This window comes from Suricata suricatta, chromosome 5 (assembly GCF_006229205.1).
Source record: "Suricata suricatta isolate VVHF042 chromosome 5, meerkat_22Aug2017_6uvM2_HiC, whole genome shotgun sequence".
Classification (NCBI taxonomy): domain Eukaryota; kingdom Metazoa; phylum Chordata; class Mammalia; order Carnivora; family Herpestidae; genus Suricata; species Suricata suricatta.
This window is the reverse complement of record NC_043704.1, coordinates 145,025,126-145,047,641: the sequence shown is the minus strand read 5'-3', so window position 1 is coordinate 145,047,641 and position 22,516 is coordinate 145,025,126. Positions and strand designations below refer to the sequence as shown.

At 55.9% G+C, this 22,516-nt stretch overlaps 3 protein-coding genes across 6 annotated transcripts in view; 1 reads left to right on the top strand and 2 right to left on the bottom strand.

Moving 5' to 3' along the window:
* Positions 1 to 3,737, top strand: part of KLHL40 (kelch like family member 40) — a 6,489-nt gene extending 2,752 nt beyond the window's left edge. The window contains 5 exon segments of the mRNA XM_029940404.1: positions 15 to 111; positions 114 to 223; positions 385 to 570; positions 2,314 to 2,460; positions 3,195 to 3,737. Coding sequence (XP_029796264.1) covers positions 15 to 111; positions 114 to 223; positions 385 to 570; positions 2,314 to 2,460; positions 3,195 to 3,306 — 652 coding nt within the window. The 3' untranslated portion in view covers positions 3,307 to 3,737.
* Positions 3,738 to 3,982: 245 nt separating this feature from the next.
* On the bottom strand, positions 3,983 to 13,330 carry HHATL (hedgehog acyltransferase like). Of its 4 annotated transcripts, none has more exons than XM_029940400.1 (12): positions 13,189 to 13,330; positions 11,347 to 11,465; positions 10,881 to 10,948; positions 10,245 to 10,358; positions 9,935 to 10,129; positions 9,375 to 9,584; positions 8,876 to 9,047; positions 8,268 to 8,436; positions 8,118 to 8,153; positions 5,166 to 5,367; positions 4,412 to 4,553; positions 3,983 to 4,215 (listed from the first exon to the last, which is right to left on the bottom strand). In XM_029940400.1, exons 2-12 carry the CDS (start codon positions 11,450 to 11,452, stop codon positions 4,091 to 4,093), a joined length of 1,539 nt encoding a protein of 512 aa, XP_029796260.1. In that variant the 5' UTR covers positions 11,453 to 11,465; positions 13,189 to 13,330; the 3' UTR covers positions 3,983 to 4,090. The 4 variants fall into 4 exon arrangements, with proteins under 4 accessions (XP_029796260.1, XP_029796262.1, XP_029796261.1 ...); XM_029940402.1 differs by having other exon boundaries at positions 8,268 to 8,412; XM_029940401.1 differs by lacking the exon at positions 13,189 to 13,330 and adding an exon at positions 12,034 to 12,317.
* Positions 13,331 to 18,958: 5,628 nt separating this feature from the next.
* CCDC13 (coiled-coil domain containing 13) overlaps positions 18,959 to 22,516 on the bottom strand; it is a 51,929-nt gene continuing 48,371 nt past the window's right edge. The window contains exons 15-16 of the mRNA XM_029940399.1: positions 20,281 to 20,395; positions 18,959 to 19,718 (exon numbers count right to left, since the gene is read on the bottom strand). Coding sequence (XP_029796259.1) covers positions 19,559 to 19,718; positions 20,281 to 20,395 — 275 coding nt within the window. The 3' untranslated portion in view covers positions 18,959 to 19,558. The remainder of the gene's footprint in view (positions 19,719 to 20,280; positions 20,396 to 22,516) is intronic.

The following is a 22,516-nucleotide window of genomic DNA, read 5'->3' as shown; positions in this document are numbered from 1 at the left end:
GGGGGGGGGGTGCTGGTAACGCACCGGGTGCATTCGGAATATGTGTTGGGTGGGCGTGCGTGCAGAGACAGCGCACGCCTGACCCTGGCGCTCATCCTACTCCCGTCCCCTTCAGGTCGTTCAAATGGGGCGAAGCGGACCCGCTGCCCTACGCCGTGTACGGCCACGCGGTGCTCTCCTATATGGACTTGGTCTATGTCATCGGCGGCAAGGGCAGTGACAGGTGAGGCTGGGGCCTGGAGCGAGCGCACGAGCAGGTTTGTAGGTTAGAGCGGGACACAGCCTCCCCAGGCTCTCGGGTTTGTGCGGCTGCAGGCACCGAGCCCGAGGAGGGGCGCTGTGCGCAGGCTTCCCCCCTCTCACTTGGTGTCCCCCACCTTCCAGGAAATGCCTGAAGAAGATGTGTGTCTATGACCCTAAGAAGTTCGAGTGGAAGGAGCTGGCACCCATGCAGACTGCCCGTTCCCTCTTCGGGGCCACCATCCACGACGGCCGCATTTTTGTAGCCGTTGGGGTCACAGACACGGGGCTGACCAGTTCAGCTGAAGTGTACAGCATCGCTGACAACAAGTAGGACTGTTTCCCAACACACCCCCCCCGGGGGGGGCAGCCAGGGGCCCCACTGTAACTGCCTGACTGTGTGGCTTTGGGCCTGTTGGCCCTCTCTGTGTCTGTCCTGGCAGGATCCATAGTCTCTGCCCTGCCCAGTCTGTTGTTGAGCTTGGACATCCACACAGAAGTAGCCTCTCTCCCCTGATCAGCAATGAGGCGGGCTTCCCCCACAAGGGGGGACACGGGGTACGGCCAGCTTGCTCTGCAGGAGAGAGCTCCCAGGAGTGGGGAAGGAGATGCCGGGTTCCTCTTTCAGAGACTCATACCAGGCAGTGGTCTGGTACTAGGGACAGTGATGACCAAGACAGAAGCTGTGTGGTCCTGGGAGTTGGGAAAAATCTGAGCTGGAAGCCCATTTGGACTTAGCCTGCGGAAGGGACAGGGGGAGCAGGATGCCCCAGGCCGAGGGAAGTTGATGCCGAGGCAGTTAGGAGGAAGGCCTTGGCTCGGGTTGGATGAGGTATGGTGGGTGGGCTGGAGAGGTGGTGAGCAGGGCTGAGAGACTTTATCCTGAGGGCAGTGAAATGCCTGTGATGGGTTTTAAGTTCACAGCTGTGTTTTATTAAATGACAGCTGATGTGGAGAACAGATTAGAGATTTCCCAGAAGGCAAGAGTGCAGCTGTGGGGGCTGGGGGTGGCCTGCAGATGGGGACAAAGCAGAGATGAGGCCGAGGGGATGCACTGGAGAAAGTCGCTGGCCATAACCACAGGACTCTCCTAGGGGTCCTGTTAGAATGCAGATTCTAACTCTCAGGTGGGGGGGGGGAAGAGGCCTGAGTGTGTCTTTGTAACAACCTCCCCCCTCCTGCCCCCAGGTGATGCTGAGGCCTTCTGGTCTATGAGTCACATCTTGAGCTTCAAGAGTTTGGGAGACAGAACAAATAGAATTTAGAGATTGATTGGATGTTGGGGATAAAAGGGACATGTGTACCGCTTTTGAGGGAGGGTGGGAGGTCATTTGTTGGAGAACGACTGGCATTAGATTGGATAAGTGAGGGTCCAGTTAGGATCCGAGGGATTTGGGGGCAGCCAGGAGGAGCCCACAAGGGCAGGGACAATGCTGAGCTGGGGCCAGCAGAAAATGGAGGAGACAAGCTCCATTGGGAGAGAGAGTGTAAGAGGGGGAAACTGAGGCCCAAGCCCCAAGGGATGGTGAAGGCAGATACATCATCCAGGAAGGCACCCGAGGACAGGAGAGGCTAGGCTGGGGGGAGGTGAGAAGGTCACATTAGCAGAGATGTGTGCCGTGCCTGGATTTTATGCTCTGTGGTGGCTGAGGACCTGAGTGCTGTTTTGGAGGGTAGGGACAAAGGCGCAACTTCAGGGCCAGAGGAGGGAGTGAAGACACCCTAAGAATAACTCGGCAGTGAAAGGAGGGGAAGGTTGGCAGGGGTGCCAGGGGTCACTGAGGCAGCAAGCAAGCAAGAATTGGTTCAGGAGCAAAGGAGGGATGCTGGGGAGATCCATGGTGGATTTCACGGGACAGGCTAGATGCAATGACCAGGGGGCCATGAAGGGAAATGGGGGGAGGGCAAGAGAAAGGGGAAGACCCGAGGGCAGTCCTGGGAGGGTCAGGACACAAGAGGTTGTGCTGGGAGCATGGGTGTCTGGGATTTGGGTTTCAAAGAGGTGCAGCTGGGCACTGGGGCTCTGGAGGCCCCTGGGTGATGCGCCTCTTCGTGTCCCCTTCTCCCCACCAGGTGGGCACCCTTTGAGGCCTTCCCACAGGAACGCAGCTCACTCAGCCTGGTCAGCCTGGCAGGCACCCTTTATGCTATTGGTGGCTTTGCCACACTGGAGACGGAGTCTGGAGAGCTGGTCCCCACAGAGCTCAATGACATCTGGAGGTGAGGCTGGCCAAGGAGAAAAAGGGAAGCCTGAGCAAGGCTGGTGCCCCACAGTGGGCCTGGCAAGCTCATTTGGGGGTGGGGTGATTCCTCTTCCAGGGAGTCCCATGGGGATTGGGCAGCAGATATGCCCCACTTGGCCCCATGCTCTCTGTGTGGCTGGCTAAGTCTGGGGTGGCTCCCAGGGTACCAGGCCCCACTGTGGAGCATCAGTGGTGTTGTAGTCAGGAGTTGACCCCAAGCTTAGGGCACAGACCCACAGAAACAGGCCCCAGGGAATAGAAGGAGCCCTGACGAGGCAGCCAAGACTTTCCTTCCCTCCCCGTCCTGGAGACTAGGGCCAGGATTGAGAAGAAGCTGGACCCCAACTTCTCAGCACCATCACTTTCCACTCTGGCCCTTGCTGGGGGTGGAGGGAAGAGGTTTCGGTGCTGGGGCACCTGCCGCAGGCATGAGGGTGGGTGGAACTTGGGGGTGGGAGGCTTCTAGAGTACTGAATACAAAATTCTCCGGAGGAGGGGCTGTGGAGATGCAGGCCTTCCTGGAGGAGTGTGGCATTCCTTAAGAGGTGCCCCTTCCTGGAATGTGGGGTGACTGTTTTGGGGGGGTGGGCCTTGTGAGAAGCCCCCTTTCAGGGCATGAGGCCAGCATCCCCGGCCACCCCTCTCCGCCGGGGCCCACTCCGCAAGCTGACCCAGCTGGGCACCCCTGTCCCCAATCCCTCCCACCCTCAGATATAATGAGGATGAGAAGAAATGGGAGGGCGTCCTGCGGGAGATTGCCTACGCAGCCGGTGCCACCTTCCTACCTGTGCGACTCAACGTGCTGCGCCTGACCAAGATGTGACCAGCCCGGAGGGCCTGGACCAAGCATCCTTCCTGTCCTGTGGCCACAGAGGCCTGCCCTGTGGGGGCTCCAGAGAGGAGGCTGGTAGAGGCCGGAGCCCACCTGGATCCCATCGTGCCACCCAGGCTGCTGCTTCAGCAGGGGAGGAAAATCGCTGCCCAGTCCTAGCCTTTCTGGCAGGGACAAGGCACTTAAGGGCTCATAGGCGTCTCCATATCCTTGGTGTCTTTGTTCCACGGGCCAAAATCACAGGGAGGTGTCCCAGGCCGCATGTTGGCCCAGTCCCAGCTTGCATGTGCATGGGTAAATTTCCCCACAGGACTCCGTCTCCTTACCTGTCAGAGGGGGAGGTAGGTGTGTGTGTCAAGCACAACCAGTGGCCTGGATACATCACCTTCTTTAGGATGAATAAAGTGCCTTCTGAGCAAGTAGCTCAGGGTCTGGGATCAGGTACTCCAAGAGTCAGTGACCAAGCAGTTGAAGATTCCGGACTTCAACGTTTAGCTGCTGGGCTGGCCAGGTCCGCAGCCTCGGCACGCCACACAGGTATCTCCTCTGTTCTGTGCGTACCAAGAGCCTACCCCTCAACCCCTGGGGCCCAGAACCTCCACGTCCTCATCCAGCAAGGACAAGGAGCTGGGAGACTGCCGGGGGAAGGGACAGGGAACAGCCAAACTGTGGTAGAAAAGTCTTTTATTCTCTCAGGCCCCATCTGGCCTGGTCTGGGCCCCGGCTTGGGAACAGCTGAGGAGAACCCATCCCTCTTCCCCTCTTCCCCTCCCGCCTACTCTGGCTTCTCTTTGTCTTGCTTCTGCTTCTCCTCTAGTGCTAAGGTTCGCTCCCGCTCCTTCACCAGCTGGACACCACAGTAGGTGACAAACAGGATGGCCAGAGTGGTCTGGGGGAACCCTGTGTGGGAGAGAGGTCATCAATGTGTGGGAGCAGGACCCCATCCTCAGTGACTCTTCTCATGCCTCTCCCCACTTGACTAGCCCTCCCTGCTGAGTCCCTGGGGTGTTGGGTTGGGGTGGGGGCATTTCAGAAGGTCACAGTCTTCAAGGTTGATGCCTGGCATTTTCTATATCCACACCCACCTTTCCCTTACCTGTGAGTAGCAGTCGCCTGGCAACCAGCTCTGTGAACTCGAGGCTGTTCAGGCTTACAAGGTTGTACATGATGATGGCCCAGAAGTTCATGGCCCCAAAGAGGGCCCGGACCCTGCGAGACATCTGCTCTGACAGATAGGCCTGCCCAGTCCAGGAAAGCATTGCAGTGGGGCAAGAGGGTCAGGGGAAAGAGGACACGGTTGGTCAGAGGCCTTGCCCACATGGCCATCCCAGGTCCTGGGGATGGACTTGGGTCTCTGAGAATCCCCAGGTCAGCTCTCCCTTGTTTTTTTAAAAAATTTAATGTTTATTTATTAATTTTTGAGAGAGAGAGAGAGAGAGAGAGAGAGAGAGAGAGAGAACAGGGGAGGGACAGAGAGAGAGAGACACACACAGAATCTTAAGCAGGCTCTAGGTTCTGAGTAGAGCCTGAAGTGGGTCTTGAACCCACAAACCGTGAGATCATGACTTGAGCTGAAGTCAGATGCTTAATTGACTGAGCCACCCAGGAGCCCCAGCTCTCCCTTATTGTTAAAGATGAGGATCTGAGGATCAGAGAGAGGGGATGGTCTGACCAACACAGCCTGGCCCAGGTGCCCGCTCCTTATAGAAGGAGGTGCTAGATACCCAAAGGGGAAGCAATTGCCCTGACAACAAGGAGGCTGTGGTGACAAAGTTCTGGACTGGGGGCCATGTGTGGCTGGAAGCCTCCAATGACCCAGCCAACCCCTGCCCCAGACCTTCCCCACTCACCTCAATTTGTGCTAGGGGCGCCAATTCTGCCAGCTTCTGCACCCAGAGCTCAAAGTTGAGGCCAAAGCAGTTAAGGAATGACCACAGGTAAACAATATCACAAGGTCCAAGCCACAGAGTGGTGATGGCAAATGTGGCCACGGTGGCCCCCAGCTCTGGGATCACCTCGGAGTGCTCCCCACCAATGTGATCATACACATACCTACAAGAAAGGCAGGAGCAAGAACAAGTGAGAGTGTGGGTGAGGGCAAGTCGGAGATGGGCAGATCCTCAATGCTATCATCTAGAGCATATTTTGCCCAGAGGAGGCTGCCTCTCCTCTACCCAACTTAAGAAGGTGGAAAGCTCAGCTTTGAATTTTGTCTCTTATTCATTCCCTACATGATCTCATCAAGACCCAAGACTTTGAACACGGTCTCTGTGAGGATGAGCCCCAAATCTATGTCTTTAGCCTGCTCCCTTGATTCACACATTAACCTGTCACTAGACATCTCACTTGAATTCCCCCAGTCCTGTCCAAACCCACTGCATCATCATCTCAGATAGTGACACTTCCATCCATTCAGTTGTACCCAGAAGCCTTGGCACCATTTTGAACTATCAAGTTCCCTCTCCACATCCAAGCCAGCAAATTCTACAGGCTCCATCCAGTCCTAACCACTGCTTGCCACTCCCACTCCCACCCTCATCCAGCCGGTCACTCCTCTCATAGATTATTGCAAGACCCTCTTAAGCCATTTCTCTGCTTCTGCCTTTGGCCCCCTACTATCTGTTCTCCACCCAGCAGCTGGAGGCATCTTTTAAGAGTAGAAGTTAGATCACATGACTTCCACAATCAAACCCTCCCCCAGTGGCTCACCATTACATTGAGAATAAACGACCTCTCTAGGGAATCTAGAAGAGCCCTCCCTGATCTCATCACCCACCATTTCCCCCCTCATTCATGCATGCTCTTGCCTTACTGGCCTTCCTGTCCCTCAAACAGCTGGTCCCTGCCTCAAGCCCATGCACTTGTTCCTTCTCTCTGGACTTCTCTTCCCCAGATTTCCTTATCACTCAAGCCTCTATTTAAATATCATCTCACAGAGGCCTGCCCAGATGACAAGTGTAGAAGCTTCTATACTGTGGCCAGCTTCTGTCCCATTACACTTGTTTTATTTTTTTCATAATGCTTACCACTCTCTAAAATTATCTTACTTATGTGTTTGTTTCCCTGTTTATGGTCTGTTTCTCCCCACTAGACTGTAAGCTCCATGAGTTCAGGGTCTTTGCCATGTTCACTGCTGTATCCCCAGTGCCTAGAACAGTGCCTGGCACATACTAGGTTCTCAATATTTGTTAAATAAATTCAGTATAATACCCATTGAGTAACTGGCTTCACCATACGTTTTTGTGTCCCCTTTCCTCTTGCCTAGCTCTCCCACCACATTGCCTCTTCATTGCCAATGGTTTCCTTTCCACATCATTTCATCTACCCGTTCCCATGGACAAACTCCAAGTTCATCACCTCTTGAAATTTCACTCCTTCCTAATTACCATTCTCCACCTAGCCCCTCCTGATGTGGTCCCCCACCTCCACTTCTTCAATTTCATTGACCTCTCTGCCTCTTCCTCATCTTAAGACTCTATCTTTACCACCATTTTTAACCAGCTTAAATTCAATTAGTCATCATTATAAATAACCTAAAACCCGATATCCATCAATTCTTCCTTCTCACCCACCTGGGAGAGCCCAATCACCCACTTTCTCTTTACTCACACCCCATAAGCAAAGCCCTGATAAGGAAAATATCACACCTTCACATATTAGTTTCCCAAAATCCACTACCTTCAACCCCACCCAGGCTCTCAATGCCAAGGCTTCTTCTGCCATGCTCTGCAGTGGATATTCCACCCTTATCTCTCCCGAAACTTCAGTGGCTGTGGTGGGAGAGCTAGGCAAGAGGAAAGGAGACACAAAAATGCTGCTTCCCTCTGCATCTCTCAGCTGGTGACCGTGCCCCCTACTTTCTGGAGAAAACGAAAGCCTTGAGATGGATTCTTTACTTCTCTACACTAACCTGCCATCCTACATCCATACTGGCTTCTCTTCTTTCCTGTCCCGAAGCCAAGATGCTGCCTAGCTCTGGTTCCATCACCTCCTGCCTCCTCAGAAACCTTATTCTGACTCCCCAACTTATACTTCCTTTTAGCAACCAAGCATGTCCCATTGTTTGCTGTCTTAAGACACCTCACTTCTCCCTTCAGCCACTCTTCTGTGTTTCCCTCATAGCTTCCCCCCAGCAGCATCTGACCCAGCTGCCCCCACCATGCCTGGATGGTCTTCCTTTGTTTCCAGGCTGTCATGCAGTCTTGACCATTCTACTCCTCTGACCATGTCTTTCAGTCCCTCCGTCTTCCCTCAACGGGAGTCCTTCCAGCTCCAATCTCAGCTACGCCTAGTCTCCTCTTCTTTATTCTCTCTCCTTGAGACTTAACGTACTCCCAGGGACCAGAGACCACCCTCCCACATTCATGATACTCAGGGGTGCATCAGTTGGCCAGTCTTCTCTGGACCCCAGATCCTCAAATCCAACCCACCTCCTTGAACCTCCCCACAATGATGTCTCCCAGATTCTCACCAGACTTTTCTCACACAGAACTGCTCTCTGGATGCCACCTCTCCCAGATAGGAATCTGGGAGTCATCACCCTCTCCTTTCTGGTCTCTCAATCCATAGCGAAGTCCTGGCCAGGCTTCCCCTGCTGTGTCTCTACTCCAACCATTTCTCTCACCTGCAGCACCCTCACCCATGTCCAAACCTCTGTCTTTCACCTAGACCTCTGCAAAGACCTCCTCCTTGGCTCCTCTGGCCCAGGGCTCATCTTTTAGAATGTGGACCAATCTCTGCACTGCCTTGCTCAGACACATGGCAGTTTGAAGTGACCATTCCCCCACCCCACCCCAACTCACTTGCAAAGCCAGTCGTTGATGCCACGGTCAAAGTGCCTGAGGGAGGAGAGTGGGTGTAATCAGCCAGGAGCAGAGCTCCAGGGGAATGGGAGAAAGAGGCTATGGGAAAGTGGGGATCCCCGCGTCCTGTCCCCGGGATCTCACACTCACGTTTCTGCGAAGACATAGAGCGCCGTGATGCACTTGGGAGGCTGGGGCGGGTCCAAGTGGTCAAGGCGTGCCACAGTGTTGACCACACCAAAGAGGACGGCTGCCTTCACCCAGTCATACACCAGGTTTGAATAGGCTAAGCCAGCTGGGGACAGGGTGTTGTCACTTCCTGGGGGCATTGCGCGGGTCTTCACTCCCCGGATCCCCCAAATCCCAGGAAGGGGCAGTGCAAAGCTTGGCTCTCCCCTACAGACTTTCTTCACAGCTCATAGGGGAGGTCCTTGCACTCAGCCAGCCCCTACAGAGACCCCGCCTCCACTTCCTGGGGAAATAGTTGGGCCCAGGCCACCCCAGGGGAGACCCCCTTCCGGGTTGTGGAAGTCAACCCTAAGGCCCAGGGGGGCGGGCTTTGCCCCAGTCACTCTAGCCATGCAGAATACAGCTATCTCCAAGTCCCTGGCATTTCAAAGAATAAGTCTCCACCCCCCACCCCCTTGGATAGGTGCTGTGCCCTCTCAGGGTGTCAGCTTCCCCAGCTGTGACGCCATGGGGGCACAGAGGGTCTTTGTGTCTTTCCCAGTCCCTGTTTTGGCCCGATGTGCACCCACCGAGGGCGCTGTCCGGGAGGCGGTTGGCAAACTTGAGGTCATTGGGGATGGTGAGGATGTAGAAGAAGTGGAAGAAGATGTCCACGGCCATGATGGCCACCACGCTGAGGCCAGCCTGGGCCCGGATGCGCCACAGCTCACCCTCACGCCTCACTGGCTCCACCTGGCTCACCTGGGGATTGCAAAGTGACTGAGTGGGGAGGCAAGCCTTTCGGGAGGAATCCTTTCTGAATGAGGAGTCACCAACTGCTCAGGGATCCGAGGCTGAGAGGAGATGTGGCTTCATCCTGGTAGCCCTGCCTGAGAGTGGAGACACTTCTCCACCCTGTGATCCTTGTCTGAAGGGGGACTGTGGCCCCATGCTGGGGTCCGAGGAGGCAGAGCACTAGGGCTTCATCCTGGAGTCATGCCTGACCATGGGGACACAGCCTGCCTTGGGAGTCCTAGCTGAGATGGGAGCCCCAGCACTGCTCTCGGAGCCCAACGGATGTCCCCTCACCTGGGCGTGGAAGCGATCAAAGGTCATGATGGGCCCGAAGAAGAAGAAAGGCAGATAGAAGTTGTACTTGAGCAGGTCAGCCAGGGAATATCGGTGATTGGGGTGGGCACAGCTCTCCAGTGCAAAGCTGGTACAACGCAGCACTGTGAAACCACTGCCCCCATGAAACAGCACCTCTTGAAGATCAAAAGTGCCTGTTACAAACCCGCTCTGGATGGGAGAGAACAGGCCGCCAGCTCACCAGGTGCCCCTGTCTCTGGGAAGCCCACCCAGCTTGCCACAGGGGCCCAGCCTTGCCCTGCCCCTTCCGCTCTTGCAGTCAGTCAACACTGGCCACTGAGGTCATGTTAAGAGCTTGGGTAGAGCAGGAAATGACCCATCCCTGCTGCAGTGAATGGGACCACTTTGTGGGCAGGTCTATGCCAGAGTCAAAGGCTTGAAGACAGGTGGGAAAGTGAAGGAAATGCTTGGGGAGACTCAGGAAGTAAGGGCTCTGGATGGGGTGAGAAGTTGGGGTTCTATTCCTGCACCCTCCACCCTTGCTACTCCCCAGTGCACACCTGCCAGGAGATTAGGGGATCGAGCTTGAAGGAGGCAAGGCTGGCCAGGCCAAGGCTGAGACAGAGCCAGGGCTGGCCCAAGAGTGAGGCCACATAGAGGCTGACACAGTGGCCAAGTAGCAGCAACAGGTACCAAGGGCCCATCGTGCCCAGCACAGCCAGGGCCCCATACACGGCATACATCCAGGAGCGGAGCTGTAGACAGGGAGAAGGAAAGGTTTATCTATCCACACAAATGGAGGTGGGACCCCAACCCTTGTGGCTGTGGGGAAGTTGGCAGAGGAAGCTAGGGTGACTCAGTCCAGCTCACCTGCGGGGCAACCATCGTGCAGAGTTTAGCAAACAGCACATGTCCAGAGAGGGCGAAGACGATGACATTGCGGAAGGAGGTGAACCACATCACCCACTCGAAGTCAGCCACGTCCTGGGGCAGGCCCCGACAGGTTAAGGAGGGGCAGAGGGCAGGATGGGCTGGCACTATGGCTGGTCAGAGTCCCAGTACCTCCCCAGCCCCTGTATCCTTATGCAGTAGAGGACAACAGTCGCTGAGGTCCTTCCTTTCCCCAGCAGGTAGGTAGAGAGAAATGAGGGGCACCAAGTGAGGGGCCCTGCCCCTCAAAGCTCCCCTGCTGTTCAGCATAATGCCTCCTGTTGCACCATTATTGTTCCTGGGAAGGATGGTGTTGGAGGCCCCTGCTGAAGCATGTCTCAATATATTTCCTAAATGAACAGTGTCTGGGGCACTTGATGTGGCCCCAGGAGAACAAAAGATGGGCCAGTGGAAAAACTGAAAGCGTGAAGCTCAAGCCAGAGACTCTCCTCACTGTGAGTCCTCTGTTACATGGGAATATCTGAAATGGGGGAGAGTCAGGAAGGGTCTGAGATGGGAGAGACATGCCAAGTGTCAGAGACCTCAGTCAGGGACCCTGGAGCACGGGGGACCTACCATCTTCCGGCCAATATACTCCCAGCCAGGTCGCACAGACTCCCGGAAGGCTTTCCTGTGGGCCCCATCTGAGAACAGAGTGTGGCCTTAGTGGGGGCTGGGGAGGACTTCACACACACACACACACACACATCTGCCCCTACAGGCTGACTCCCACCCTAGAGGGAGGGGAACAAGTCTAGCTCGCTCTCTCTCTCTCTCTCTCTCTCTCTCTCTCTCTCTGCCTCTGCTTATTTGTGGGTCTCATTGTGTTTCTGGGGTCAGGTCTCTGACTGTATCCCTAAGTGTCTGAGTGTCTCTCTCTGTGTGGCTCTGTGTGCAGGTCTCTGTAGTGTCTCTGCATTTGTCTCTCCCTAGTTCAGCCCAACCCCCTGGGCCTAGGGAATATCTTGGCCTTGTGGGGTGGAACTCTGAGGCCCCAAGGGGAAAAAGATTCCCACCCTCTGCTCCAGAGCCCGGCTGTTACCTTGTGAAGCTTCTAAGAGGCCCCTGCCAGCATAGGCCAGAGCCCCAGTCAGCACCAGGGAGTACAAGCCCAGCTCCGCCGCGGGCAATGCTGTCTTGATGCCCATAGCCTGGATGGTGCTGGGGGAGAGAGATCAAGTGAGGGCACTGTTGCCCCCCAACCCTGCCTATTCCTACCTCATGGTCCCCCACAAAGGTGATGGGGATCCCAGTCTAAACAGAAATTGCCCTTCCTGCTCTTCAGGGATCTCATGCTATTATCCTACCCTCCCTGCTCCCCATTCTTAACAGACCCCCCAATATCCTGCACCCCTTTCTAACTGCTGCTTCCACTGCCACCCTGCCCATTGAGGCTCTTGAAAGTGTAAGCTTCACTCTCAGCCTATCTGCCTCCTCTTCATTTAATCCTTCATACCTTTCAGGTAGATAGGTCCCCACCTTTTGCTCAAACTGCTTCTGCCAAGCAAGGCCTCATATAACCTTCATGTGGAAGAACTCCTTTATATCTCCTCAATCATGTTTCTGGCCCCCAGGGTCCCCACACCCCTCAGGAAGCCTCCTTCAGCTCCTAAAGTGCCCCACCCACTTCAGCGCCCCCTTCTCTGATTCCCACACCCCTTCAAATCTGCCTTTACTTCCCTGAGAGCTCATGACCTCCAAGGTCCTGTCCCCAGCATCGTTTCCTTACCTCTCATTCAGCTTCCAGCCTCTCACTGACTCCCATTGCCCCAACCAGCCTCTGAGCCCCAGTCTGCCACTTCCCTGGGCCCTGCCTGTGTCCGTGGCCACACCAGCCCCACTCTCTCAGTGCTTGTGTATTCAGGCCCTGGTTGCTGGCTGGAGGCGGTGCTATATGAAGAGGTGCCCCAGGGTAGTGAGTGTGGGGCCAGGCAGGGCCAGATGGGCACCAGGGAGTATGCTGGCCACTGTCCAAGGTGCTGACTGGTATCAGGCTCATGGTGAGCCTAGCCACTCCCTCCTTTCAGGGCCTAGTTATCCCCAAAAGTCCTGCTGGGCCATCCCTTTCTACCCCCTCCTAGGTTGCAGCCTGGCCTGGGGCTTTCCCAAGGGTGTCATGTTGAAGAGGCCTAGGGCCAAATTAAAGGGAGGACCATGTATAGGCACCTTCTTGGTCTGGGCCGGGCTGGGCCAAGAGGTGGTTGGCATGACCTTGTCTCCCACCCCTGCCCCTCCTCCAAATCTTCCTTACCAGCACCACAACCAGCTCTCCTGGGCCCCCAAAGTTGGCATTCTCCCCACTACATAGATAGTCCCTCCAGAAAGGGACAGGGACCTGTCAAGGTCACACAGTGAGCCTGGGACAGGATTGCATATTCTCAGTGAGCTGAGATCTCAGATAAGAGAAGAGCATTGCTGCCCCTGCCCATATCAGGGGGCTTCCCAGACTGACTTCTACACTGTTGGTCTGAGGGCTGAGGCACCTCCTCATCGACCAGGTGGGGGTAGGGAGGCCCGGAGGATCGGGTTATTGGAGCAGGAGCTTGAAACCAGAGCACAGTGAAGAGCCCGTGAAATAGCTTTGTCAGCTGCCTCCCACTTGCCACTTTCCAATTTTAGCTCCCCATGGCCGGTGCAGGGTGTCCCCAGTGAGGCCTCTGTGAGCAGGGCCAGGGCTGGCCCCTGCCTGGAACCTCTTCAGATAGACCCCCAGAACCTGGGCCACTGTGGACACAGGGGTTCCCCCTGCCCCCTGGTCCCAGCTGCCTCAGGTACACCTGGGGTAAAGATAGCTTTGGGACCTAAAGTCTGGGATGAGGGGCCTGAGGTGGGCTACACAGGTCTCAAGGACCCTAGAGTGGCTGCATCCCCAGATGGCACTGACCTTGAGGAGGCTGAGAGGGACCCTGGCACACTGCCCACCTCGGGGCTCCGGGGTCCTGCGTCCGACCTTGAGTCCGTCCGACCAGCTAGGCTCTGGGGCCACGGTGGGGTGTGTCCAGCCTTGGGGTCCCCACCCCCTCAAGGCTGTGAGCGGTGAGTGGTGACAGCAGGAGGAGGGTGGAGGAAGGCAGGGAGGAGGTGGCCTTCCTGGAGCGGAGCTGAGCAGAGTGGAGCAGAGCCGAGCGCTGCAGAGCTGCTGGCCACAGGGAGCCGCAGGGAGGATTGTGGGGGGGCAGGGGTGGGGGAAGGGGTGGCCAGTGGCAGAGGCTCCAACAGGGACACCTGGGCCTCAGTCCAACCTGCCTCTTCTGGTCTATAGAGCCTGTATCTCCCTCTCACTGCTGTCTAGGACTCCCCTCTTCCAGGAAGCCTTCCAAGCAGTCCCCACTGGCCTTGTGCCCTGCCCCCACTGCATGCACACACATGCGCACTTCATGCTCAGCTCCATACTCTAGCCTGCACCTTTACATATGAACTCCCAAGGGCTGTCCCAGGGCAGATCTTTGCAGCTCCCTGCCCTGGTTCATTTCATTATGCCAAGAGTCCTAGCTGGCCAGGCATCAGTGCAGGACTGGCTTAACTAGTCGGACTGGAACCAGCATAAGACATGTGGCAGAGGGGGCCCCATACTCAAGTCCTGTGCCACAGGCAGTTGCCCAGGTGGAGGGGGTGCTGACCGGTATCAGGCTCATGGTGAGCCTAGCCACTCCCTCCTTTCAGAGCCTAGTTATCCCCAAAAGTCCTGCTGGGCCATCCCTTTCTACCCCCTCCTAGGTTGCAGCCTGGCCTGGGGCTAGCAGGGTCACTTGGAAAGTATTAAATATGCATGCGGAGTGGCTGGGATCCTCTTGAACATCCCAGACCAACTGGGAACCCTCTGGGGGCAACAGGAAAAGGCCCGCACTCACAGAAGGGGCATCCAAGGCTTCCTCCCAGCTTTCCCAATGCAGAAGGATGTCCTCTCCACAGAGAGGACAGGAACACCTGATGGTCTCCCTTTAGGACGAGGACCTCAGAGTCTAAGGGAGCTGTATATACTCGTGCTGTCTGTGGGGCCCTGTTCGTGCATGTGCAATGAGGAGGGTCTGGGGTGGATGGGAGAATGGTGTTGAAGGAGCTGTGTGACTGAAACAAATCACAGGACAGGTCCTGGAGCTCCTGATCCCTGGACTCCAGCCACAGGCTCAGCTGAGGATAGGGAAGGAAGGGGTTGCTCTTGGTATCAAGGGGTCATGGACCAGAGAGGGGTAGGGAGGAAGCCAGGGAACTTCCAGAGCCTGACCAAGGTCTGGGAAGGAGAGAGAGAGAGTCCCTTCCCCTCCCCCAATGCCCTTAAGCAATGAGCTTCCTCCCAGGCAGACACACTGGCCCAGACGAAGAAGCAAGGAAACTTCAGCATACACACCACACAGAACAACACTGAGGCCTTTGTCATGGGGCCTGGCCCTGAGAAGTGGACCCGGAGATTACTGCATGGTCTAGGGGCTGAGTGAGGACTGAAGCTGGGATCAAGGGCGCACTGGCGGAGGCTAGTGTCAGGGATGGATGACTGAACCAGACTTCAGGGGTTAGGGAGGGCTTCCTGGGCAGGGGCGGGGTGCGGCATACCTGAACGGAGCCCTGAGGTAGAGTCAGTGGTTGTTAGAAGGGTTCTAAGTTAATCACAGTGGCCAGGCATGGTTCTGAGGCTTTACATGGATTCCTTTTAATGTCACCACAATCCCTAGTTGATAGAAAAAGAAACTGGCACACAAGGAGGTCAGCCCCATAAGTTTCTGGAGCTGATGGCTCTGCAGGGGCAAGAACCCAGCCCACTCAGCAACTCAGCGTGCAGGCTGAGACCAGCCCAGGCAGGCCATCCAGTTCCCACAAGGCTCGAGGCTCAAAGACAGTGGCTCCGAGAAGCAGCTGGGTGGTTGGGCTCTGCAGTGCAGAGCACAGGCTCCGCTAGCTGACTTGAGCCTGAGCCCCAGGTCTGCCTCGCTGGTGGGACCCACTTCTCAGAGTCTCAGATCCCCATGTGTCAGTGAGCCTGCTCTGACCTTATTGGGCTTTTGGGGGGATTCCATGACTAACTCCATGAAAGGTCTGGCTCACTGAATTGCTCATGAAGAGAGCCACAGCTCCCTCACTCCGGAGGCCCAGAGAGGCAGAGCTCATCCAGCAGGACCTGTGCACCGGGTGACCGCATGCAGCGGGGTCCACAGGGAGCCTGCCATGTGGGGAGGGCAGGCTGGATAGAGGGCTAGGGAGGCCTCTTGGACCTCGCCCTGGACAGTATGAGGGTGCTGGCAAGGGAGGGTGCCTGGCATGCCCAGCCTGCAGAACAAGGGCAGAAAGTTGTCTGGGCTTGAACCAGCACAGAGGCTGAGGGTCAGCTTCCCAAATGCTGCAAGGGCCACTGGGAAAGATGCAGTGGGCAGGGGGACCAGTTCTCTCAAGTCTCAGCATCCCCTTTCATTTCCCAGCGTGTTGTTAGAGTAAAAATGCATGGAAAATATCCTGTGTGTCTGTAATTGTGCTTTGTGTCAGGTGTATGTGGGGTCTGTGTATATGTTTTGCATTGTATATTGTTTGTGGCATGCATGCTGTGTGCACTTTGTGTGTGCATGTGTGTTATGTATCTACGTGTGTGGTGTGTACTGTTTGTATGTGTGAGACTCGGATTGTAGGCAGTGCCTGGGGAGAGGGGGTGGGGTAGCTGTGGCCTCCCTGGGGGTGGAGACGAAGAGGAGAGGCTGGTTCTGGCCACTGCATGTGGGGGCTCAGAGGAAGACCTGCACTGCAGGCCACCTTGCCCTGAGCTCCTGAAAGCAGGGGAGTGGCCCCATGGCAATGGAAGTGTTTGGGGATCGAATCAGCCTGAGCCAGGCTGCAACCTTGTCCAGCTCAGCTGTGGTGCCCCAGAGGCCTTCGCAGGGACAGTGGCCAAGCCACACCCACAACTCACCAGGGCTCACCTGTCTGTGCTGGAACCTGAGCACCCAGGCCTGCAGCACCTGCCTGGGGTGCGGCCAGGGAGAGCCTCACGTGAGGCCCCTCCCCTGAGCCTCTTTACTTGTCCTCCAAGCACCTGTCTGTCTCCTCCCCCTACCACCATTCAGCTCTGGACAGAGGGACCTCGGTGTCCTAGTCTGTGAAAAGCAAGTCCAGGCCACCTTCTGCCCACCTGCCTGAAGGCTGAGGAGCCCCCTCAGGGTCCCAGGGGCAGGTGCTGCTGCTCAGAGAGGCCACGGACATTAAGCTGGGCAGACCTGGCTGCTCTACTCCCTGCCTGGCCCACTTGCATTAGATCCCCAGGGCCCCAGTCCTTGGCCCCTATGACAGCCCCTCCCTTCCATAAAACGTTCTGTTCCCAGGCTCTCCTGGGCCTTCCCCTTCCACCCCCCACCTCCACTCCTCAGGGAAGCATGGCAGCCCCCTCCCCACCCTGACCTGGACAATAAGCCTTCAAGCCTCAGCAGAAAGGGTGAGCAGCTCTGAGGGATCGCACTCTGTGCATCCCAGCCCCCACCCCACACCCTCCCCCTCCATCCCGCCCCGTTCACCATGCCTCTCTGACTGGCGGCTCCCTGAAGTCAGATCTACCTCTGGATCAGCCGCTCACAGGCCTGAAGAGGCCTGGCATGCTGGTGGCACTCCCCACCTGATGGCCAGCCTGCTGGAGGGATGGTGGCCTGTGAGTCTGTCTCCCCAGCTGGCGGGGGACTTCCTAGAGCTCAGGGACCGTGTCTGTCTCACCCAACACCTCCATGCCTGGAGCAGTGGGGCTGTTAAAATGGTGCTTGCTGAACTAACAGTGATAATGGGTAATACTAAAGGCTAACATTTATTAAGTGCTTACTGTGTACCAGCTGCTGCTCTAGCACTCGACCCTTTTTAATTCAGCAACTCCTGAAGAGGGATTTTGACGGAGGTTGAACCACACTTGGTCTAAGCTGGGGTGCTGAGGGCAGGTGCCAGAGAAATGACAGGGACCCCCGGCACACAGCTCCACAGCAAAGCTCTCAAGGCTGCCCGCAGAATCTGTAAATGAGACCGTTGTCTCTATGCCCACAGTTGGCCTAAGCAAGGACTGAATGCCCAGACTGACCTCTGCAAGATGCCAATTAATCAGTTGACCCCAAAAAGAGCTAACAAGATTTACTACGCCTGATGGCAGCTTTTCTGCTGTCTCATATAAATCCTGTTTTATTTTTGTGGAACGAAATCAATCTACTGATACATGTGCCTTGTACAGAAGTGAATGGCAACTGAATAATTAGCTAAATGTCTTTGAGCTATTCTTCGACACGTAGAACAGCAGCCCTCAAAGGAAGTTTCCAGTTTTGTCGCCATTTTACAGATGAGGATGTGGAGGTTCAAGGAGGCTAAGTAACTTGCCCCAGGCCACACAGCTGGTAACTTGGAAGAGAGATCTGCCCCAGACACTCTCCCCATTCAGATCCCATGACTTGAGGCACTTTCTTCTCTCAGACGCAGCCTTGACCCAGGAAGGGCAGCAAAACCACCACTGAGTGGTTAGGGTGTGGGTTATGCCACCCAGTACTTACTTGAGGTGAACACTCTGTGCATCCCTGAGAAGAGGTAGCTGGTCCTCTGCTTGCCTGTCCCTCCCAGAGACGTCACGGGGGGCTCAGACGTCACACATGCGCTCAGACCACCCTCAGGGGCTCCCCCACACCTGCAGGGGATGGTGCTGATTACTTGGTCTGGTGTCCCAACTCTGCCTTGGGCCCACTCATCACCGTCACACAACGTCCCCTCCCAGCACAGACCCTCTCAATCCCCCTGACCATTTCCTTCCACAAGGAATTGGAGGAAAACTCTTCCTTTCCAGGGACCCTTAGGACGCCATCAGGACTGCTGCTTCACACTGTTGGCCTTCACTACACTTTGCCGAGGAGCATTTAGACCTGTCACTCCAGGCAGGGTCAGGGGCTTCCTGATTGTGTGGCAGCACAGAGTACCTCCACGGCCCCATCCCTGGGGTCCCAGGTGGCTTCCCTTCCAGAGGGGGTGTTTGCATGGCATGTGCCCCCACTTCTGTGAGTCACTGTGCTAGTGACTGGTCTTCAGGTGTGGGAGTGTAAGCACAGATCCGTGGGGGGGGGGGATCTGTGAGTGTGGAGCTGGCCATGTCTGGGGGTGTGTATACTGTTCACACACAGCTGCATGCTCCTGAGGGTAGGTATTGGTGTGCGTTTGCGCCTGGTGGGACCAAGGGGTCTGGTCGGTGTGTGTGGCTGTGGATAGTTTTCCTTAGGGCCACCCCTCCCCATGGCTGTAAGTGCAGTGAAGTGGGGGTGACTCTGTGACAGTTACAGAGGGGCCTGGGGGCTCTCCTGCAGCAGCCCTCCCCCCCTCAGCTGTCCCCTGTGTGGTTGTGAGGGAGGAACACCATGCCTTTGCCTAGGCTCACTGCCTCAGACTTCTCGTGCCTGGAGCGCCTGCCCAGCTCTGCCCCTGCCCACCCCCAGCATCCACTAGCTGTAGCCTCTTTGGAAGCAAATGGAGGGGACCCCGGAGCATCTGGCTGGGGGCAGGCATTCCTGTCCTGGCTAATTGTTCAACCGGAGGGTTAAATGTTAGCCCAGCTTCTTTCTATAAGCCTTGATTTCTTCATCTGCAAAATGGGGTGACAAATCCCTGGGTTACTAGAGGACAAGATGGGATCAGGTTTCCATAATAGAGGCTCACTCACTAGGACCTGCGGCGGCTATGAAAATAATCATTATTATTACAAGTCCGAGGGTCTGCATCTAAGACCCCTGAAGAATGGACTGACAAAGTGGCTGGGAGCATGTGTCCCCAAGACTGCAAAGTTTGGGGGTGGCCACAGTTGGAGCCATGGAGGGAGACTGGGGAGTGTATGCCCTGGTAAGGGGGTGGATGGAGCTGGGTGGTCTGGGGGACGCTTCCCGCTGGAGCACGAAGAGCTCTCCTGTGCATATAGAGCCATGTGGGCCGACAGGGACCCCCAGCTCCGTCCTAGGATGAGGGTGGTGAGCATCTGCGCATCTGTCTGTTCACAGCCACCTTGTTGTCCGAATTCACACCAGGAAGGAAGCAGGTGCTGGGCCTCCCCACCTGCTGCATCCAAGCCTGTCTAGGGTCTCCTGCAGGGCTCCTTTGCCCTTCTGGTCTGAGATGTTGGCTTTGGTCACCCTTGGGGAACCTCTTCTGGGAGAAGGGGCTGAACCAGCTGCCCCAAGTTGACTTCCAGGAGCAGATGGAGTCCTCAGACAGAGCTTCATCTTCTCAGAGCCTGAGGCTGCTACGTCCAGCCAGGCTGACACTGAGCCACAATCCTAGTGCTTGTCTGCCTTCTGCTGCCGCAGGGCCTGTAGGAAGACCCCTTTCACCTGGCCCAGGGTCTCGTGGTACATGCGGAAATCCTCCTCCTTTCCACGCAGGGCACTGCCCAGGGCAGCCTTCAGCATCTCATTCTCCTCCACCTGGATGGCCAGCCTGGGCCGCATGAAGGAAGGGCTTAGCTTGGCCATGAGGGCATACAAGTGAGTGCGTGCATGTGTACAAGGGTGCTGGGAACAGGGCTGCTAGCATGCTTGCTCTTTAGGCTCAGGGTTCTCCTAGACACGTCCCCTCCTCCCACAGACCCTTGGGGGAATACCATGTGGGATTCTTCTCTGAGCCCACCCATAGCCCTGGGCCTGGCACCCAGTATCCCCCCAAATGTTGGCTGCCTCAAGGAGGAGTACTAATTTGTAGATGTCTTCCCCATACTTCTTTGAATATCACAGTCTCGGACCCTGAAAAGTTTAACTGAGTGAGGAAACTGGGTTTAGCAACCCCTGCTTAGCAAAACTTCTCTTGGGACTTTGAGGTCATCAGGGATCTGGCTGGGACTCTCTGCCCTCTGATGGCCAGTTGCTGAATTGCAGGCCCAGAACCCAGGCAGGCTGAACTCTGGGCAAACAGAAGTCAAATGGGGAGGGACACAATCCTTCTGCCCATCCGAGCACCTCCACCCAGACAATGCTACGCTCAGGAAGATGGGGCAAGAGAGCACCTGGTGGTCAGCTCCTCCATCTGTGATTCCACGGGCACGTTGGAGAGCTGAGTGAAGGAGAGGTCCTTCCTTTCACTGCCATTCGGGTCGTGCCTGGTTTTGGAGGTGGGCACACCTGTGGGGTAGCAGCAGTCACTTTCTGTGATGACGCATGGCCCCGTGTAAATGCTTTCCTTCTCCCTTCCTCCCCCACCTCTGCTGCCTATTTCCTACTTTTCCATTTGCCAAAACATTATACTTCTTTCAAGATGAAGGAAAAGGTGTCGCATAACGTATAAGTTGTCAAATCACTATATCGTACACCTGAAACTAACATTGTGTGTCAACTATGCTTCGATTAGAAAAAAAGTGTTTTTTTAAAATGCAGGACAAGGGCTGCCTCCCTCCAGAAGCCCTCCTGATGCCTGCTCCGCATCCCCTCAGACTCAGGCATTGGTGCCTGCTATAGCCCTGATTCTGCTTGCCTACTACCAGGGAGGTTCCCCTTGCAATGATCTCTAACTTGGCACTTCACAAGTTTCTGGAAGGCGGCCCAGCCTGAGGTCTGCTCTGCACACTGAGCCTGAGTCTAGATCATTGCTCCCTCTGATGCCCTCACACCACTGGACCCCCCACCTCCAGAGCCTACCCTGGCCAGCAGCTCCCTACATACATCCAGGTGGTCCGGGGTGGCCAGGGCCAGAGGCCACAGAGTGCGCAGAAAAAGAAGTCAAAGCCAGTTGGTAGGGAATTTGGGCACAATCACAGCATCAGAAAACCTTTGCTGAAAAGGCCCTCAGAAATGGTGTGGTTCTCAGGGACGGTGTGGCCCAGGCAAAACCAACCTGCATCAGGAGACTTGGCCCCCTCTGCTGTGTGGCCTTGGGTAAACCATCAACCTCTCTGAGCTGGTTTTTTTCATCTATAAAATGAGGATAATAGTTCTTGCCTCTAGAGCCTTGTGAGGCCAGTGAACTCACATTTATACCTCAGGACTTGTGTGATCTGACCACCTCCTCGGTACCTTGTCACTTCCTTAACCTTGCCTTATATTCCCTTCCTCTCACTAATTCCAGCCCCACTTGTTCCTTCAAGCCTCTAGCCAAGCTCTCACCACAGTGCCTTTGCACTTGTTCTTCCCTTAGGTATCTGTATGCTTCATTTCCTGGCCCTGCCATGGTCTCTGGTCAGATGTCAACTCTTCAGTGAGGTCTTCACTGCCCAACACCTCCTGCCCTGCCCCGGCTGCTCTCAGCATCTCCTATCTCCTCCTCTGACTTAACATGTCTTTTAGTGGTTTATCAGGTTATTATCCATCTTCCCTACTGGAGTGGAACTGCCATGGAGGGACTGAATTCCAGAATCAGGTGTTCTCATTCTACAGATGGGGTGGTGCTCTGCCTATGTCACAGGCCAGCAGGTGGCAAAGGCCACATGAACACTTCCTCTCAGGCAGCTGTCCCTTGCTATTTAGGCAGAACCAAAATGGTTTTTCCTGCCATGGCTTAGCACTTCCTGATTAGGTTACTCCAGAGGCAAGCTCAAGGCCTAGAAACACCACCCCCCTAGAGGACTTGTTCCGGAGGGCCCAGGAGAGTCGGCAGAGCTAAGCTACAGGGACCTTCCCCAGCCTGGATTCTCTGCAGCTCCTGGAAGGCCCCTTGAGTCCTGGGCCCTGCTGGTTGGAGAAGGGAGAAAGATGTAACTCCTGCTCTGTGCCTCACTTCTGGCACATCCTTCTGAAATGTTCTCATCTCATCTGGGCTGGGGGAAAGGTTGGAGTGTCCTTGCTGGAGGAGGGCTGGGCGATCTAGTGGAGGGTTGAGAGGCAGGGCAGTGGGGGTAGCACCTCACTCCAGAGACTGTAGGGGGTTGGGATGGGGACGTCAGAGGGAGGCAGGCCTAACCCCTCCACACTAAAGACTCTTCCTTCCTTGGCATCTGGCTCTGGCATCCCACACCCCCATCTGGCTGCAGCCTCACAAGATGCTGATGCTGCTGGTCCAGAAACAGCATCTTGAGAACGACTGGGTTAGAGCACTGGATCTTAGTTTAGGACAACAAAATCTCCCTGTGCAGCTAGGCATGGTCAGGGGGTGAAGGCAGAAGTGACACACCAACCTTAGGACCATGCCCTTCAAAGGTAAGGAGCAGGATGTCCCTTCCCTCTTCCCCTTCCTGCGGCTGGTGGGGAGGCTGAAGCAGCCATCTTGGACCACAGGAGCTGCGTGTTGAGCATGAGGGAACACAAGCCAGA